General features: G+C 44.4%; 1 protein-coding gene across 10 annotated transcripts in view; it reads left to right on the top strand.

The window, feature by feature from the left end:
- The window catches only part of CEP112 (centrosomal protein 112), a 664691-nt gene that overhangs the window by 590649 nt on the left and 54935 nt on the right, over positions 1-19107 (top strand). For 7 of the 10 annotated variants that reach the window (XM_064369447.1, XM_064369451.1, XM_064369454.1 and 4 more), the window contains one exon: positions 16943-17072. The exons of the other annotated variants lie outside the window; for them this stretch is intronic. In XM_064369447.1, the coding sequence (XP_064225517.1) occupies positions 16943-17057 (115 nt within the window). In that variant the 3' untranslated portion in view covers positions 17058-17072. Of the gene's footprint in view, positions 1-16942; positions 17073-19107 lie in introns of those variants that run through there. 10 annotated transcript variants of the gene reach the window in all.

The following is a 19107-nucleotide window of genomic DNA, read 5'->3' as shown; positions in this document are numbered from 1 at the left end:
GGATCAAACTTCAGATCATATTATTTGCTTCTCATATGGAGGAAGAGAAATGAAATTTGTAACATAAGACTGAAAGAATTTTAAAATCTGGATTCCTCACCACTATCTATTTCCACTGAAAATTTGTTCTTCCAGACATGTCAGTTTTAAGCAAGGATTTCTATCAGGCAAATGTTTTAAAACCAAAGACCCAAGATATTGCTATAGATTCTGCTATTTTGAGAACTGAAGCTTAATCTAGACTTCAGGCTAATACATATTCTTTTTTTAATTTGTTTTTGTTTTTGTTTTTGAGACAGAGTCTTGCTCTGTCACTCTGTCACCCAGGCTGGAGTGCAGTGGCGTGATCTCAGCTCACTGCAACCTTCGCCTTGTGGGTTCAAGTGATTCTCCTGCCTCAGCCTCCCAAGTAGCTGGGATTACAGGTGTGCACCACCACACCCGGCTAATTTTTGTATTTTTAGTAGAGATCGTGTATCACCATGTTGGCCAGGGTGGTCTCGAACTCCTGGCCTCAAGTGATCTGTCCTCCTTGGCCTCCCAAAGTACTGGGAATACAGGTGTGAGCCACCACGTCTGGCCTAATACATATTCTTATATCACCTTTGGAAGTCAGCCATGTAAAAGGGGTCTCATGGAAAATAGCTAGTTGGACACAAAGACTTTATCATGGAACAGAAAGAGAGGGCTACCAAGTTAGAAGCCTGATCTATTTAAATAGCTAAAATGTGGCTATGGGAAGGAAACCATTGTATCCATGTCTCTTTCCTTTAGAAAAGGAGATTCATTCAGGTGGAGTCTAACAATTAGTTTTGTTTTCTTGGGCAATTCTCTTCACCTGTCCGGCTCACTTTTCTAATCTACAACATAAAAGGGCATAACTCAACTGATATTTCCCAAACTCTTCCATTTCAATCTTCTCATTCATTGTTTCTCAGACTAGTATTCCGTCAAGCCCTGTTCTGCAAGATTTGTCTTGAAGTATTCAGTGTCATATTTAGGAAACGTGGCATGCTATACCACCCTCTGGAAGATTCACATTTACACTACTCACTCAGTCATTCATTCATTGAATAAATAGCTACCGATTGCCAACTGTGTGCTAGACAGCACATTAACCATCCCAAAACTTCACGGCTTAAACAGTAATTTCTTATCATCTCTCTCAGTGCTGGCGATTCATCTGGCTCAGCGAGGCCGTTTTCACTTGGGTTTCATGCAGGTGCAGTCAGATGTTGGCTGGGGTGGCAGTCATGGGAGGCAAGGGCCCAAACCCACAAGACCCATTCATATGGTGGGCAACTGATGCTGCCTGTCTACTGGGGGATGGCAGCTGCGGGGAACCCTCCAGAGCAAGCCCAGTCAGAGACCAGACATGGAAGCCACCAACCCCATAAGACCAGTGCCTAGAAACTGGCTGGATCACTTCAACTCTCAAAGACAGAGCCCACCCAGAGACAAGGGCAGAGGACATAGACCCAGCAAAGGCAAAGAATCTGTTGCCATCTGTAAGCTGCCACACCCTCTACTTAAGAAACCAATTTACCTTTCTTTAATCTGCAGTTTCCTAAAATGATTTTGTCCATGGAATCATCTTTCAGCTTCTTCTGTGACTCACATATTTTATTGTAGAGTTCTGTGAAATATTGATCAGAGAAGCCCAAACCCAAGATATTGTTTAAAAGTTCCTTCCTGTTCAAAAATGCTATTAATCTATGTTGCATTTCTGGAATTACAGGTCCGGTTCCTTCCCAAGAAACACTTCTTGGGAAGCCCTGAATTAGGGATATTCAAGAAGGCCATGTCTTCTTCCTCTGGTCTTTCCAAAGATGGAAGCAACCTTAGTTGAATTTTTTTCACCTCTCCTCTGTTTGAGGGTTGGTATGCATTGTTTGTCGTAATTATATTAGCACGTGTATTATTAAAAGGCCCCTCAAAACCCATACCCTGTGCTCAGAAGCCTTCTTTCATGGAACTATTAGGCACATGGAAGGCTGTGGACCTGATAAGCCTGAGAAAGGAAATTTCCTGAACCGCAGAGCACTTCAAAACTGCTCAACTAAATAGAGCATAAGCATCTAGATAAACACATGAATCAGCCTCCTAATTGCCCCATTAGCTTTCTCACCACCGCAGCCCAGTTCTCTCTCTCCAGAGCTCTTAGCCCATCTGCTGGATCGCAGTCTTCTCAGCCTGAGCCTGGGAGTCAGGGGAGAAGGTAACTGTTTAAAGGAAGCCAGGTGCAGGGGCTGGGCAGCCTCTCTGCTCTCTCAGCTTTCCACATCTTACTGAACGCGGCAGTCACCAGACAATTGGTCCAATCCTGTGATCTGCAGGTGTTTTGAAAACATCTAAATGGGCTGGTCATGGTGGCTTGCACCTGTAATCCCAGAACTTTGGGAGGCCAAGGCGGGCAAATCATCGAAGTCAGGAGTTCAAGACCAGCCTGGCCAATATGGCGAAACCCCATCTCTACTAAATATACAAAATTAGCTGGGCATGGTGGCAATGTGACTCTAATCCCATCTACTTAGGCGGCTGAGACAGGAGAATGGCTTGACCCCAGTAGGCGGAGGTTGCAGTGAGCTGAAGTCATGCCACTGCACTCCAGCTTGGGTGACAGAACAAGACTCCATCTCAAAAAAAAAAAAAAAAAAAAAATTAGCTGGGCAAGGTAGTAGGCGCCTGTAATCCCAGCTACTTGGGAAGCTGAGGCAGGAGAAGTGCTTGAACCTAGGAGATGGAGATTGAGGTGAGCCAAGATTGCCCCACTGCACTCCAGCCTGGGCAACAGAGTGAGATTCTGTCTCTGAAAAAGAAAAAGAGAGAGAGAGAGAGAGAGGGAAGGAGGGAGAGAGGGAGGGAGGGAAACATCTAAACGGTTGGTGTGACTGGAATTCAGCTCAGTTCAGGAGTCAGAGCCTATGAGAGTTTGAGGGAGGAAGAAAAATAGAAAAGACACCATTTCCTTAAGAAGAATTATTTGCCTAACAGGATGGTGGAGGGTCCTGTGAATCTTGCACTTTTTAAAGAAACGTCTTGACATCGATGGAGATTTCTTGAAACTGAATTTTTCATTTCCCAGTTTTGCTTCCTGTGAGGTGACAGCAGCTGTCACTACCTGACAACTATGACGCTGCTCGTCAGGTTATGTGTAAGCTCGGGTTCCAGCCCAGCTTCCCAACTACTGCAGTGTCACAGTCCTGTGTACAATCCTTTTCAGGACTGATCGTTTGGCCCATTACGCATCACTGTGTTTGTAATAAAAATATTTACTCAAGCCGGGCCGCAGTGGTTGCTGCGTGAAGCCTCGGCGGCTTGACTCATCACGTCTCCACCTGTTCTTTCTCAGAGTTAAGGATCTGGTAGCAGTTTTCTGCCTAGAGTGATATTTCCTACAGTGTTAGGGAACCTTTCTCTGACTGAGTTCCCACTTGTGTTATCTGATTTGCTTCTCCAGTATTTTTATTTATTGCATTCAGGCATGTGAATTTGGAAGCTGCTGAAATATAAATTGGGTGGATTAAGAGTTTTCTTTTAAAACCCTTTCTACTATCTTATTTGGATTGTGCGGGGTGTGTGTGTGTGTGTGTGTGTGTGCGTGTGTGCGCGCGCGCGCGCGCGCACTAGAGAGAGAGAGAGAGAGAGAGAGAGATGGTAAATCCATACACCTTCAAAGGCAAATCCACACATCTTTATAGTGCCAGAAATCTTTTTAAAATAGGCTAATTAAGATAGCAAACCTAAGTAGACCTCCTACTGCTGGCCGCTGCTGTCAGGTACTTTGCCTAAAACCATATAATGTTCACTCTCTCTGCCTTTTTATTGGCAAAGGAGAAAGATTAATTGGCCCCATCTCCATCTCACATTGTAATTACGGTTCTCCCTGTGATATCACCTCTAACACATGAAGAACATTTTGACTTCATGCGAACTGCAGATTGAGCTCTTCAACACTGGAATAAATTTGCACAAAAATTAAATACTCTATAGACCTTTGCAAGTGCCTCGTCTGTCCCAGGGAAAGGCAAACAGGGTTGAATAAGACCTTGGCAATGTGCTCCTTGCCCAGAAAGAGTTTGTGATTCAAGAAGGAAAATAAAACATATGCACAAAAGGGAAAAAATGATAATACAAGAGAAAACATGCTCTTTGCATAAGAGAAATGCCAAGTATCATGAGATTTCCAGGGAGGCAGGAACATTTGAAAGCAGGTCTTCTAGGAAGAGGTGACACTTGGTTTAGGATAGCAGTAGGATTTCAATAGGTAGAAATGTGGGGAAGGGTCTTCTGGGTGGAGCCACAGCCAGTGAGGTAGTTCAGACCGTGGAGATTACAACTGCTGGGAGAACAGTAGCATGAGATGAACTTTCCAAGGTGTGTCAGAGTCAGATTATGGAAGACAAAGGGACCTACAGGTACTGACTACCTACAGTATTAGGCGAGGCCTCAGCACAGGTCAGTTAAGGATCTGGAATTGGGCTGGGTGCTTAGCTTCTCTGAGTCCGAGTTTCCTGATCTTAGAAAATAGAGGAATCAGGTCAGGTGCGGTGACTCATGCCTGCAATCCCACCACTTGGGGAGGTCAAGGTGGGCGGTCACTCGAAGCCAGGAGTTCAAGACCAGACTGGCCAACATGGCGAAACCTCGTCTCTACTAAAAATACAAAAATTAGCCAAGTGTGGTGGTGCATGACTGTAGTCTCAGCTACTCAGGAGGCCAAAGCAGGTGGATCACTTGAACCCAGGAGGCAGAGGTTGCAGTGAGCCGAGATCATGCCACTGCACTCTAGCCTGGGCAACAGAGAGAGACTCTGTCTCAAAAAAAAAAAACAAGAAAGAAAGAGAAAATAGAGGAATAGTAGAACATGGTTTTGAAGATTAAATGAGGTATTGCGTTTTAAAAAGTCTAATCTGCAATAAACTTTCACTAAATGAAGGCTATTTTAATTTTATGACAATTCTCAATAAGTTCATAAGTCTTATTTACATTTGGGGGAGCTGAAGCAAAGAGAAGTTTGGAAACTTGTCCAAGGCCACATATCTAATTTTGGCAAAAGCAGAGCGTGGAACCCTTGTGTCTCTGATTCACTCATTTTTGCTCTTTCCACTACAATGCATTGTCTCCAGGCAAGAAAAGTTTGGAGTTTATTTTGTAAGCTAGAGGGAGCAATTAGAGTCATTTGAACAAGGAAATAACATCATCAGAAATTGCTGTATGAGCATTTGTCCTGCAACATCATGAAATGGGATAGATTTTTATTTTTTATTATTATTATTTTTCGAGATGGAGTCTCACTCTGTTGCCCAGGCTGGAGTGCAGTGGCGCAATCTCAGCTCGCTACAACTTCTGCCTCCTGGGCTCAAGCAATTCTCCTGCCTCGGCCTCCCGAGTAGCTGGGATTACAGGTGCCCACTACCACGCCTGGTTAATTTTTCTATTTTTTAGTAGAGATGGGGTTTCACCATGTTGGCCAGGCTGGTCTTGAACTCCTGACCTCAGGTGATCTGCCCACCTTGGCCTCCCAAAGTGATGAGATTACAGGGATGAGTCACCACACTCGGCCGAGATGGGACAGATTAGAGCAGTGGTCCCCAACCTTTTTGGCACCAGGGACTTGTTTCATGGAAGACAATTTTTCCACTAACTGGGTGGGGGCAGGGGGTGGGATGCAGTGGGGATGGTTTCAGGATAAAACTGTTCCACTTCAGATCATCAGGCATTAGTTAGGCTCTCATAAAGAGCATGCAGCTTAGATCTCTCGCATGCACAGTTCAAAATACAGTTCACACTCCTATGAGAATCTAATGCCACCCTGATCTGACAGGAGGTTGAGCTCCAACGGTAATGCTTGCTCCAAGGCAGCTCATCTCCTGCTATGAGGTTCCGTTCCCAACAGGCCACAGACCAGTCCAGGTCCTTGGCCCTGGGGTTGGGGACCCCTGGTTAGAGGAGACAATAGGCTGCAGACAGAGAAAAATGTAGGCAGCGTGTGCAGTATTCCCATAAATTGGCCCAAGTCCTCAGTGAGAAAGGCATTTCTCTGTGAATGGAAAGTGGGGCAAAGATTCAGTAGCCACCATGACACCTGAATATAAATGAGATGATTGCAAAAAAAGAAACAGATGTGAGGCCAATGCTTCCAGCTTCAAAAAACATGGAGGCAAGCCATCTAGCCTCAAAAGATGTGTGGCACAGGTTTGAGTCAAGGAAGAAGGATTAGTTTGGGTTTAGACATAATGAGCTTCATCAAGCAACTGGAAACCTGGGTCAGGGCCCAGAGACTGGTCAAGCTAGGAACATCTGGGTTAGAGTTGATGCTGGGAGAGCCATGGTGTCACCAAGAGGGGGAAAGTCTTGGGGGAAACAGAAAAAGAGAGGAAGAGGAATAGGAGAGGACCAGGGGAGAGTGTACTGTTCTTTGTGGAAGCTGAGGAAAGGAGTTTTTAAAAGAGAAGTAGTGGATAAGAGAGGGCTGGCCAGCAGAGTTAAACACAGGGTATTTTAAAGAGGATAAAGTCCTTTGAATTTGCCCTTGAAGAAGAAGTCAGAATGGGCAGTGAGCTAGAGGAAACATATCTAAATTCCTTGAGGGTCCAAACTAAAGAGTGTGGTGGCTCCCAGACATCTGGAGTCCTGAGCTTAGTGGAGAGTGGACCAGACATTCTGAGAGTTCCTTAGGGATTGGAGTCAGTTCCTTCTTTTGATGCTAGATAACAGTTTGCAGTGGGGGGTGGCTCCACCAGACGCTAAACCCACAAAAGCACGAGCTCATACAGGCCCCGCCACGTGAATTGGCATCCTGGATTATTTATGAAAGTTCAGAGAAATGTTTTTGAAAGTTCAGCTCTTCTCTTATCCTACAGTCTGCACCAATTTGTAAATTTTGTAGAGTTACTAAAGGAAGTTAGCCACTTTGCCAACTAGCCCTCCCTCGGGATAAATTCTGATAATAAAGTGGATCCTCTGAGAGAGCAATTCCTCTGACCTCAGTGAAATATTTTTGCTTCTGATCCTTACTAATATTAAATTCTGGAATTATCATTGATTTTCAGGCATTTTTATTCTTACTAACGACAACAAAATGTCAACTTTGACTTAAGCTGATATTTAGGTAGAACTTAACCTCAAGTTACTATACTTATTTACAAAACTACTCTTATGAATAATGTCCAGCACTGCTCTCTAAAAACAAGCAAACAATAGTTAACCCAGACAAATGATTGTGAAGACATTGTATTAGGGCCTTTCTTACATTGCTATTTAAAAAAAGAAAGAAACAAACAAACAAAAACCCTGAACCTGGGTAATTTATAAAGGAAAGAGGATTAATTGGCTCACAGTTCTGCAGGCTGTACAGGAAGCATGATGCTGGCATCTGCTCAGCTTCTAGGAAGGCCTCAGGATGCTTCCAATCATGGTGGAAGGTAAAGAGGGAGCAGGTATCTCATGCAGCAGGAGCAGGAGCAAGAAGGTGGGAGTAGGTACTACACACTTAAAAGACAAGATCTCATGAGAACTCACTCACTATCAAAAAGACAGCACCAAGGAGATGGTGCTTAATCATTCATTAGATATCTGCCTGTTGATAAAATGTGGTGGCTCATGCCTATAATCGCAGCACTTTGGGAGGCCGAGACAGATGGATTGTTTGAGCTCAGAAGTTTGAGACCAGCCCGGGCAACATGGTGAAACCCTGTCTCTACAAAACATACAAAAATTAGCCAGACATGGTGATATGTGCCTTTGGTTCCAGCTACTTGGGAGGTTCATGTGGGAGGATTGCTTGCACCTGGAAGGTCAAGGCTGTAGTGAGCTATGATCCCACCACTGCACTCCAGCCTGGGCAACAGAATGAAACCCTGTCTCAAAAAAAAAAAAAAGATAAAAGATAAAAGAAATATGCCCCCATGATCTAGTCACCTCCCATGGGTACTTTACAGCCTCTGGGGGTGGGGAGGAAGCTATAGAAATAAATTTGGTAAATGCTTTTGATCTGCTGACTGTCCTCGAAAATAGTGGCAAAGGAAAGCCAACTTTCCCTGATGCTTTCGAGATGTTGGATGAATTCAGTCAACTCAAACTGACTGTAGCATAGCTTCGAGAGTGTGCTAGGGGTAGCGTTCCCCACTGGGAATGTCTGTAGAATTGACTATGGTTTGAGTAGATGTGCCAAAAACTGGGGGCTGTGCCACCATGAATCCAGCCCTGGATTTCTCTCTCTCTCTCTTTTTTTTTTTTTTTTTTTTTTAGGCAAAGTATCACTCTTATTGCCCAAGCTGGAGTGCAATGGCACCATCTAGGCTCACTGCAACTTCTGCCTCCCAGGTTCGAACGATTCTCCTGCCTCAGCCTCCCAAGTAGCTGGGATTACAGGCACACACCACCACACCTGGCTAATTTTTTTATATTTTTAGTAGAAATGGGGTTTCACCATATTAGTCAGGCTGGTCTCAAACTCCTGATCTCAGGTGATCCACCTGCCTCAGCCTCCCAAAGTGCTGAGTTTACAGGTGTGAACCACCACACTCGGCCAGATTTCTCATTTAGTGATAGAATGTGCCTCTCCCATGTGCAAAAAGAGAAGTTGGGACCCAGTTGCAACTTTAAAGCATGTCAGTTAGCTAGTCGATTGCAGAGATTGAACAGTGAGAGAGAGATTGGTAGCATTGACTTGGGATTTTTCTGTGGCTGGTATGGTACAAGTGGTACCACTCTTCCACCAGCTGGCATTGGCAGAAATCAAGCTAAGAAGTGCTGGGGGTGATGAAGAGCTTGATTTTAGACTACTTACTACTCATTGCTAAGTAGGATGTGTCTTTCTCCCAGGCACTTCAAGTAGAGAGGATCCCAACACAGGAAAATTGTAGTATTGTGGACAAGTCCTGAGTTCATTCCCAGAAATATATGTAAAACTGGAAGTAGCATGTCTCTTCATCTGAAAGAAGTGTTCAGGCCAAAAATAAATGGAGTCTTATTCCTGACTAGCTTCACTGTAATATAATTGAAATAATTCAATTCTATGTGCTGACCTTATGCTATAATTCCTACTTGGTCGTAATGGTTCTATCTCTATTAATAAAGTGATTATACCCTAAAGGATAGTTGAGTTTTGCTTTATTGCCTTCTGATCATGGAGAAAAGAAGGTATAATTCTACTGCATCTTCCGGCATGTTATCAAACTTTTTATTGCTAAAGTATAGTTCACAATACTTAGGGAAAGAGCTTGTATCGATAGCCAGAATCTATTTCTAACACTTTGGTTAAGTTGGCCTTTAGGCAAGCCACTTAAATTCTGTATGCTTAGCTTCCCTGTCCAGATAAATAGACAAGAGATCTACAGCCTTATCAAACTAGTGATGCTAGTGATGTGTTTAATATGTAGAAGCCACGATGTGGAAATCCTTAGACTGTCTTTTTTTTTTTTGAAACAAAGTCTGGCTCTGTCACCCAGGCTGGAGTGCAGTGGTGTGAGCTCGGCTCTGAAACCTCCACCTCCCAGGTTCGAGCAATTCTCCTGAATAGCTGAGATTACAGGTGTGCACTACCATGCCTAGCTAATTTTTGTATTTTTAGTAGAGACAGGGTTTCACCATGTTGGTCAGGCCAGTCTCAAACTCCTGACCTCAAGTGATACACTAGCCTTGGCCTCCCAAAGTGCCAGGATTACAGGCATGAGCCACCATGCCTGGCCCACTTAGGCCATCTTGAAAGAGAAATGTTACCTGCAGCTGATATTGACTGTAAACAACCCTTCACCCTTCTTAGTCAACAGCTAGTCTTGCTATCTGTCCTGTCTTTTCTTTTTTCTTTTTTGAGACAGTCTTTTTTTTTTTTTTAATTTATTTCCATAGGTTTGGGGGGAATAGGTGGTATCTTGTTACATGAAGTTCTTTGTGGGAATTTGGTGCACCAATCACCAGAGCAGTATACACTGAACCCAATTTGTAGTCTTTTCTCCCTCACCCTACTCCCACCCTTTACCCCAAGTCCCCAAAGTCCATTGTGTCATTCTTATGCCTTTGCATCCTCATAGCTTAGCTCCCACTGATGAGTGAGAACGTACGATGTTTGGTTTTCCATTCCTGAGTTACTCCAGTTAGAATAACAATCTCCAGTTCCAGCCAGGTTGCTGCAAATGCCATTATTTCATTCCTGTTTATGGCTGAGTAGTATTCTGTAGTATATATATACCACAGTTTCTTTATCCACTCATTGATTGATGAGCGTTTGGGCTGGTTCCATATTTTTGCAATTGCAAATTGTGCGGCTATATCTGTGTCACCCAGGCTGGAGTGGCACAATCTTAGTTCGTTGCAACGTTCTCCTCCCAGATTCTAAGATTCTAGCAATTCTCATGCCTCACCCTCCCAAGCAGCTGGGATTACAGGCATGCACTACCACACCCAGCAATTTTTGTATTTTTAGTAGAGATGGGATTTCACTGTGTTGGGCAGGCTGGTCTCGAACTCCCAACCTCAGGTGATCTGCCCACCTCGGCCTCCCAAAGTGCTGGGATTACAGGCAGAAGCCACTATGCCCGGACCTATGTGTCCCTTCTTTAAGGTCTTTTCTTTTTTTTTTTTTTTTTTTGAGATGGAGTTTCGCTCGTTAGCCTGCAACCTCTGCCTCTTGGGTTCAAGCAATTCTCCTGCCTCAGCCTCCTGATTAGCTGGGATTATAGGCTGCACCACCATGCCCAGCTAATTTTTTGTATTTTTAGTAGAGATGGGGTTTCACCATGTTGACCAGGATGGTCTTGATCTCTTGACCTCATGATCCACCTGCCTTGGCCTCCCAAAGTGCCGGGATTACAGGCGTGAGCCACCGCGCCCGGCCTAAGGTCTTTTCTTAATCAGAGTTAAGACCTCTATTAACCACAAAAACTTGTATTTACTATGGCCTCTCTCAGTCTTCCCAGTCAAAGCCAAGGTTGCTAGTGATTCATCTGAGCCTCAGGAAAAAAAACAGATCTTGTTGGCAGCACTTCGTTTTTTAAAAAATTCAAGTATTAAAATGTTTTCATGTTTCACTATATTTAAGGAAAGTGAATATAATGTGCAAATTCTTAAATCAATAAAATGATCAAGAAATGCCATAGTTTTGGAAATAATGCATTTAGTCAAAAGTAAGAGGTTTCATTTGATGGTGAGCACAGTTTTGAGGGACACAAAGTACTTGAAGCATGTACCAATTCCTCAGTTATAAGAGAATGTGATAGACTCATTTATGGAGTAGGAAACATTTTGATAGCATACTACAAACCTAATCAGAGAGATGAATCCATATGTCTCAGAATCAAGCAGTAGTTTGAGCAAAAGAAAATTTTTTTTTTTTAAGACAGATTCTCACTCTTTTATCCAGGCTGGAGTGCAGTGGTGCGATCTTGGCTCACTGCAACCTCCGCCTCCTGAGTTCAAGTGATTCTCCTGACCCAGCCTCCCAAGTAGCTGGGACTATATGCATATGCCATCACGCCCAGCTAATTTTTGTAAATTTTTAAATTTTTTTTTGAGACAGACTCCTGCTTTGTCATCTAGGCTGGAGTGCAGTGTGGCATGATCTTGGCTCACTGCAACCTCCGCCTCCCAGGTTCAAACAATTCTCCTGCCTCAGTCTCCTGAGTAGCTGCGACTACACTCACACACCACCATGCCTGGCTAATTTTTGTATTTTTTAGTAGAAACAGGGTTTCACTATTTTGGCCAGGCGGGTCTTGAACTCCTGGCCTCAAGTGTTCCACCCCCCTCAGTCTCCTGAAGTGCTGGGATTCCACGCACAAGCCACTGTGCCCAGCCTAGAACCAATTCTCTTCTAACCAGATAACATGTAGACATTTTTAGCACCACCAAAGCAGTGTTTCATCACTTCCAAAAATGAACTTCTTGGCTTGATGTCAACAGACAAGAGAAAACGTTAAAAACCTATTCAGAAGCTTCAAAGAATTGTGCAGAAAAGTCAATGAAGGAGGCAAGGGAATTTTTTTCTTACTGCAGTTACCATTCAATGGATTTCTAGATCACCCATGCACAGTAAATCCACAGTAACTATTTTCTAGAGATGACTCTAATTTTAAACACAGTTCCAAGGCCCTTGGATCAATGAAAAATGCTGATATGGAGATAATATTTTCTGTCCAACATCATTGAGCTCATATTTTTAGAAAATTCAACCAGTTCAGCCCATGAAGAAAAGCCTTCTAAAAGGAGCATTTCAGGCTGGGCACAGTGGCTCATACCTGTAATCCCAGCACTTTGGGAGGCCGAGGCAGGCAGATCACCTGACGTCGGGAGTTCAAGACCAGCCTGGCCCACATGGCAAAACCCCATCTCTACTAAAAAATACAAAAATTAGTCGGGCATGGTGGTGGACGCCTGTAATCCCAGCTACTTGGGAGGCTGAGGCAGGCAGAATTGCTTGAACCTGGGAGGCAGAGGTTGCAGTGAGCCGAGATTGTGCTGCTGCACTCCAGCCTGGGCAACAGAGTTTCCATCTCAAAAAAAAAAAAAAAAAAAAAGGAACGTTTCTGACTTAGTTTTTAATTTGATTGCTGGCCTTCCACATTCACTAAGTATTTGTGTAAGAACATAGTTGCTTTGCTTTCTAATTTATTTTTGAGGCTACTTTTGGTGGTTTTAAGGTTATGAAATAGGTTTCTTACAAATAAAATCTCCATTTATAACAGGGTGCCTGTAAGAAATAAGAATAATTTAACTTGTTACTAGCTTGGTAAGAAATTAGGCTGTGGAGGATTGTTTGTCTTTATTTAGTGAATCTGGAACCAAGAATTGTTGCATTCGCTTCTTCCAATTTTTATAATGACAAAACATGTAGAACTTTTCATTCTAATAACACAAGAAGGGTGGAAAGAGCACAACTGCCGGGTAGTCAGAGGAAATGGCCTTTGCTGAATCAAGGATTTTCCAAGAATGTGTCTGGAAGATTCCTTTCCTCAGATCAGCTTAGCAAGTGACCCATGTGGCTACTCCTTTGGCAGATACCCTTCATCAACAGTTTAGTATCACTCTGAGGGCAGAGCTGGCTAAGAAGTGACCCACACCGTCTAGGAGAAGTTGAGTGACAGACTGGGCCATGTTCCCCAACAGAGGGCACAGTGCCTTCCACATAGCACTGTGGGGGCTGCATACTCTACATGGCATGGTGTACTTTACCTCATCTGCCCAAGCTGTCACCAGCTCCCTTTCTCATTCACCAACCCAGAGAACATTTTCCAGCCTGCTTGATATGGTTTGGCTGTGTCCCTACCCAAATCTCATCTTGAAGTGTAGCTTTCATAATCATGGGAAGAACCTGGTGGGAGGTAATTGAATGACAGGGGCAGCTTTTTCTGTGTGGTTATTGTGATAGTGAGTAAGTCTTTTGAGATCTGATGGTTTTATAAAGGGCAATTACCCTGCACCCGCTCTCTTGCCTGCCACCATGTAAGATGTGCCTTTGCCCCTCCTTTGCTTTCCGCCATGATTGTGAGGCCTCCCCAGCCATGTGGAACTGTGAGTCCATTAAAATGCTTTCCTTTATAAACTGCCCAGTCTCAGGTGTGTCCTTATAGCAGCGTGAGAACAGACTAATACACTGCTTATGTTCAGACTCCTCATTTCCTTCCTTTGCTTTATAAGAATAACATGCCTCATTTAATTTTTCATCCAAGATTCATCCTGCAGGCAGATGAATACAGAGCCTATGCCTAGTGTTGCCAAACTGGCCAGTCACAAATTTGGGCACAGTCATAATTATCTAATGAGATGGGTTTCTCCCAGTTCTCCCAGCCCCACTGAAGAGTGATTGACCCTAGTTGGAATAAGGCCATTTTTTCCCTTTGATATAGCCTATCCAGGTGGCCACTACTTAGCAGATTTTAAGAATCAGTGAGGCCCAGTGCAGTGGCTCACACCTGTAATCCCAGCACTTTGGGAGGCCGAGGCATGTGGATCACCTGAGGTCAGGAGTTTGAGACCAGCCTGGCCAACATGGTGAAACCCCGTCTCTACTAAAAGTACAAAAATTAGCCAGGTGTGGTGGCACGTGCCTGTAGTCCCAGCTACTCAGGAGGCTGAGGCAGGAGAATCCCTTGAACCTGGAGGTAAAGGTTGCAGTGAGCCAAGATCGTACCACTTCACTCCAACCTGGGCAACAGAATGAGATTCTATCTCCAAAAAAAAAAAAAAGAAGATTCAGTGATTCAGGCCAGGTGCAGTGGCTCATGCCTGTAATCCCAACACTGGGAGGCTGACGCAAGAGGATTGCTTGAACCCAGGAGTTTGAGACCACCCTGGGCACCATATTGGGACTGCATCTCTACAAAAATAAAAAATAAAAATTAGCCGGGCATGGTGGCACATGCCTATAGTCCCAGCTAGTCAAGAGGCTAAGGTGGGAGGATAACCTGAGCCCAAGGAAGGCGAGGCTGCGGTGAGCTGTAATTACACTACTGCACTCCAGCCTGGATGACAGAGACCCCATCTGAAAAAAAAAATCTGAAAAGATTCTGTGATTCATTCTGTGTATATTCAATCCATATCCTCTATGTGTCAGGCACTAATTCAAAGATGAATTGGGCAGAAGTCCCATGCCCAGGGAGGTTACAGTCTAGAAGAAAAAATAAAGTGGTATGTGAATACCTGTAATGTATAGTATTTAGCAGTATGTTTCATAAGAGGGTTCTAAACAGGAGTCCAGGAGAAGTGCTGTCTCCCAACCTGAGAGTTCAAAGAAGAGTAGCTGTAATGCTCCAGGTTTAAGGATGAGTGAGAACTTGTCCCCTTTATAGAACGGCGTGTTCCACTAGAGAAACACTAGTGTCGGCAAGGTCAGTGCATGTCCTTCTCAGCCCTGCATGAATGCCGCCCCATCAGAATAGCTGCAGGCTCAGCTTCATATTCTCAAGTGTAAGGGAGCGTGCACTGCAGTGGGACTTGATGGGAGTAAAGAAAAGGCCACTTTCTGCTGAAAACAGCCAATCGGATGTTACAGAGAAGAGAAAACTTGAGTCATACAGGTAGGGCTAGCTGTTTATACACACCTACCAGAAGCTGGTCTAGAAAAAAAAAAAACTGTGCAAACTTTGCTGTGCCCACAGTTGGCATTTGTAACCCAGCCTGAACCTAATGGAACATGGGCCTGTAGCTGGGTGTGTTCAACAGCTCCAGGTCTGAGTCCCTATTTGGCTCTTTTTTTGTGTTACAAATTCAGATTCCCAAAGATGTATACTAAATCTAAGATAAGCTGAGAAATCTCAAATAGATATATGGCTGACCTGACCCTCTTAGATTGCAGTACAGGGCAGATTTTGGAAACTCTGTGCCAGAACTTTTATCCGCGTTACTGTTAGCCATAGAGTAGACACGGGAGGAACAAGTATTCTCTGAATTTGGCTAGAACTCCCTTCCATCCAATCTGACCCAAGTTTGTGTGATTTAGAAAGCCCCTGCATCTAGAGGGAAGTTGCCAGACTCCTTTGGCTAAATCATTGTTTCTACTTTAAGAGTATGCAGGCCAGGCGCGGTGGCTCATGCCTGTAATCACAGCACTTTGGGAGGCTGAGGCGGGCAGATCACAAGGTCAAGAGATCGAGACCATCCTGGCCAACATGGTAAAACCCTGTCTCTACTAAAAATACAAAAATTAGCTGGGCGTGGTGGCGCATGCCTGTAGCCCCAACTATGGAGACTGAGGCAGGAGAATCGCTTGAACCTGGGAGGCGGAGGTTGCAGTAAGCCGAGATCATGCCACAGCACTCCAGCCTGGCAACAGAGTGAGACTCTGTTTCAGAAAAAAAAAAAGAAAAAGTATGCAAAGTTTGCTGTGCCCACAGTTTTTATTTGTAACTCAGCCCGAACCTAACAGAACATGGGCCTGTAGCTGGGTGTGCTCAACAGCTCCAGGTCTGAGTCTCTATTTGGCTCTTTCTTCGTGTGTCACAAATTCAGGTTCCCTAAGATGTATACTAAATCTAAGATAAGCTGAGAAATCTCAACCAGATACATAGTTTAGGCTGGGAGACCATTTTCCAAAAATGTCTTCAACCATTCTATCTCAGGGATGTAGAGAGGAGGTCAGCAAATTTTTTCTATAAAGTGCCAGATAGCAAATGTTCCCAGCCTCAGGCCATATGGTCTCTGTTGGAGCTACTCAATTCTGCAGTTGCAGTGCAAATGCAGTCATAGACCATGTATATCTGCGTTGCAGTACAATTTTATTGACAAAAACAGACAGCGGCAGGCTTTGGCCCACAGGTGAAGCTTGCAGAGGATTGATTTCCACATTTGCATGCTCTTAATTAGAAACTTTTTAGGCTCATAGAATCTCTAGGTGGCCAGGAGCCCTTAAGGTCACTTCTGGCTCAGTCCCTTGTGGAATGAGGCCCCGGACAGAGGGGCGGGGTTTGATAGATGATGGAAAAGTGGCATCCAAGTCAGGCGGCTGGATGGTTCCCTGGACCACCATGTGCTGGTCTTGAATCAGCTAAATGCTTCCAGTGAAAAGGTAAAATTTTTATTTTCCAAGACAGTCCATTTCACTGTAGGAAACACTTGCTTTTGTTTGAAGCTGTTCTTTTTTTTTTTTTTTTTTTTGAGATGGAATTTCACTCTTGTTGCCCAGGCTGGAGTGTAATGGCACAATCTCGGCTCACCGCAACTTCCATCTCCCAGGTTCAAGCAATTCTCCTGCCTCAGCCTCCTGAGGAGCTGGAATTACAGGCATGCGCCACCATGTCCAACTAATTTTTATATTTTTAGTAAATACAGGGTTTCTCCATGCTGGTAAACCTGGTCTCGAACTCCTGGCTTCAGGGAATCCACCCGCCTCAGCCTCCCAAAGTGCTGGGATGACAGGCACGAGCCACTGTGCCTGGCCTTCTGCTTTTCCCTAATTGTTGGTTTCTGCAGACCTCATTCCATGTATGATTATTTCCATATCCAGGGTTCAGCTTCTACCCATCAGCTATGGCACCGACTCAGTCCTCTCTTCTGAACTCAGAGCCATTTCTTCAACTAACTACTGGATGTCTCCACCCTCGTGCCCAATGGGTGACTGAATTTCAAAATGTCTAGGACTAAACTTGTCCCCTTTACCTGTCACCCACATCAGAAACCCAGCAGATGCTTGAACCCTGTTCTTCCGTTCATGCTTACATCTAATTAGTTCCCAACTTCTGCAAGTTCAAGCGTCTACAGAGCTTTCTGGTTCTTCTCCTTTTCTTTATCTTCACCGTCAGCACCGTAGCCTAAGCCTCTGCTATTTCTCAACTATTGCAATAGCTTCTTCAGCAGCCTCTGCTCTGCTGTCCTTTTTCCCCACTGCCTCCAGCCTATCTTCTGGGAACTCAGCTCTCACCCTCTTACTCTCCTGCCTACGCTCCTTAACCTCTGTCTTCCCCTAGCCTCTGCTCTAGCTGATCTTAAGGCCGTTCTCCATATTATACTACTCAATATCCTTTACAATCTGAGATGCCTCCTCTGTGAGTCTGTAACAGGCCGTGAGCACATCCTACACACACAATATTGTCCATGCCTGGATGTCTTCCCCAGTTGAATGAAACTCACACAATATTGTCCATGTCTGGATGTCTTCCCCAATTGGACGAAACTCCCTAAGGGCGTTTGGATTGTTTCCATCTTTGTATTGACAGAGCCTGGCATCTAGCAAGTACCTTGCAGGTGCTAATTTCAGTATTTCCCAGGTGAAGGAGTCTGACCCCTGACAGCCACCTCTACTGTCCCACCCACAGGCATCCCTACCTTGCTAGATGACTTGCAGCTTCCTGGCGGGGCCACATGCCTCATGCCTTGTGGCATTGTCGCATACCATGCCCTTTGTCTGGAGCTCCCTTTTCTAGGCAGCCTCTTGGCTAATGCCCACCCATTCCTCAGGACTCAGTTTGTATCAGCCCTCACCTCATCAGGATAAAGAACCTCTGCTCTGATTCCTGCAATGCTATGTCCACATCTCTCTCCTAGCTCTTAGTGCACTGTGTGATAATAATTTATTTCTGTGTCTCCCTGAACTTTGAGCTCTTTGAAAGCAAAGATATAAAATTTGAATTGGAACATAGTAGACTTTCAATAAATGTTTGTTGAGGAATGAATGAATGGATTCTGTCCCCTTTGTTGTTTTGTTTGTTTGTTTTGAGATGGAGGCTCACTCTGTTGTCCAGCCTGGAGTGCAATGACGCGATCTCAGCTCACTACAACCTCCGCCTCCTGGGTTTAAGCAATTCTGCTGCCTCAGCCTCCTGAGTAACTAGGATTACAGGCACACGCAACCAAGCCCGACTAATTTTTGTATATTTAGTAGAGATGGGGTTTCACTATGTTGGTCAGTCTGGTCTCGAACTCCCGACCTCAGGTGATCTACCTGCCACGGCCTCCCAAAGTGCTGGCATTACAGTCTTGAGCCACCACGTCTAGCCGGTTCTACTCACTTTGATCTGGATCCTGTATGTGTATCTCTGAAGCTTAAAGCTACGTATACTTTTCTGGTTGCTGCATCAGATTAAACCTCAAGACACCTGCTATACTCACAGCATCCTCTTTAGGGGACCAGCCCTTCCCCTAGCCCTTGCTCTAGCCACAGCCAACCCAGCCCCCTTCTTAGTCTCTGGGCCAGTGACCTGTGGCCTGGCCTCATCCAAGCAGATTCCCGTTGAAAAGAGTTGAAACTCAGAACTGCAAAGGAATGGGGCTGATGTGCTGGTGACGCCACCCCTCCTTGTCCAGGGCTGACAGAGGAGTTTCTGCTCCTTGCAACCCCTCAAGTCCATTGTTTTGGCTTCTACTGACATGTGGCCAACCAGAAGCCTTTTCCTCATTTTCCTTCCTTTTACTTTCATGCTTTTAAAAAACCTTTGCTTGGTTCTTTGACCCAAGGCCTTCATTTCTTTCCAGAATTGGTCCCCCTTGTTATACTGATGTCTTCTTGTCTTATGAATTAACCATACCACCTCCCTTTCATTTGACTTTATCATTATAAAAATCTTGTTTCATCCATTAAGTCAATTTTCCCAAAGGTGTGGACAAATCATTATAGCTGGTATTATTAATGCTTCCCTTTTTTTACAGATGAGAAATCTGAGAATCTCTAAGGAA

The sequence above is a fragment of the Aotus nancymaae genome, unplaced genomic scaffold, assembly GCF_030222135.1.
Source record: "Aotus nancymaae isolate 86718 unplaced genomic scaffold, 86718_ANA_hifiasm-v0.15.2.pri h1tg000089l, whole genome shotgun sequence".
NCBI lineage: Eukaryota > Metazoa > Chordata > Mammalia > Primates > Aotidae > Aotus > Aotus nancymaae.
Note: the sequence above shows the minus strand (reverse complement) of the source record. Positions and strands in the feature narration are given on the sequence as shown.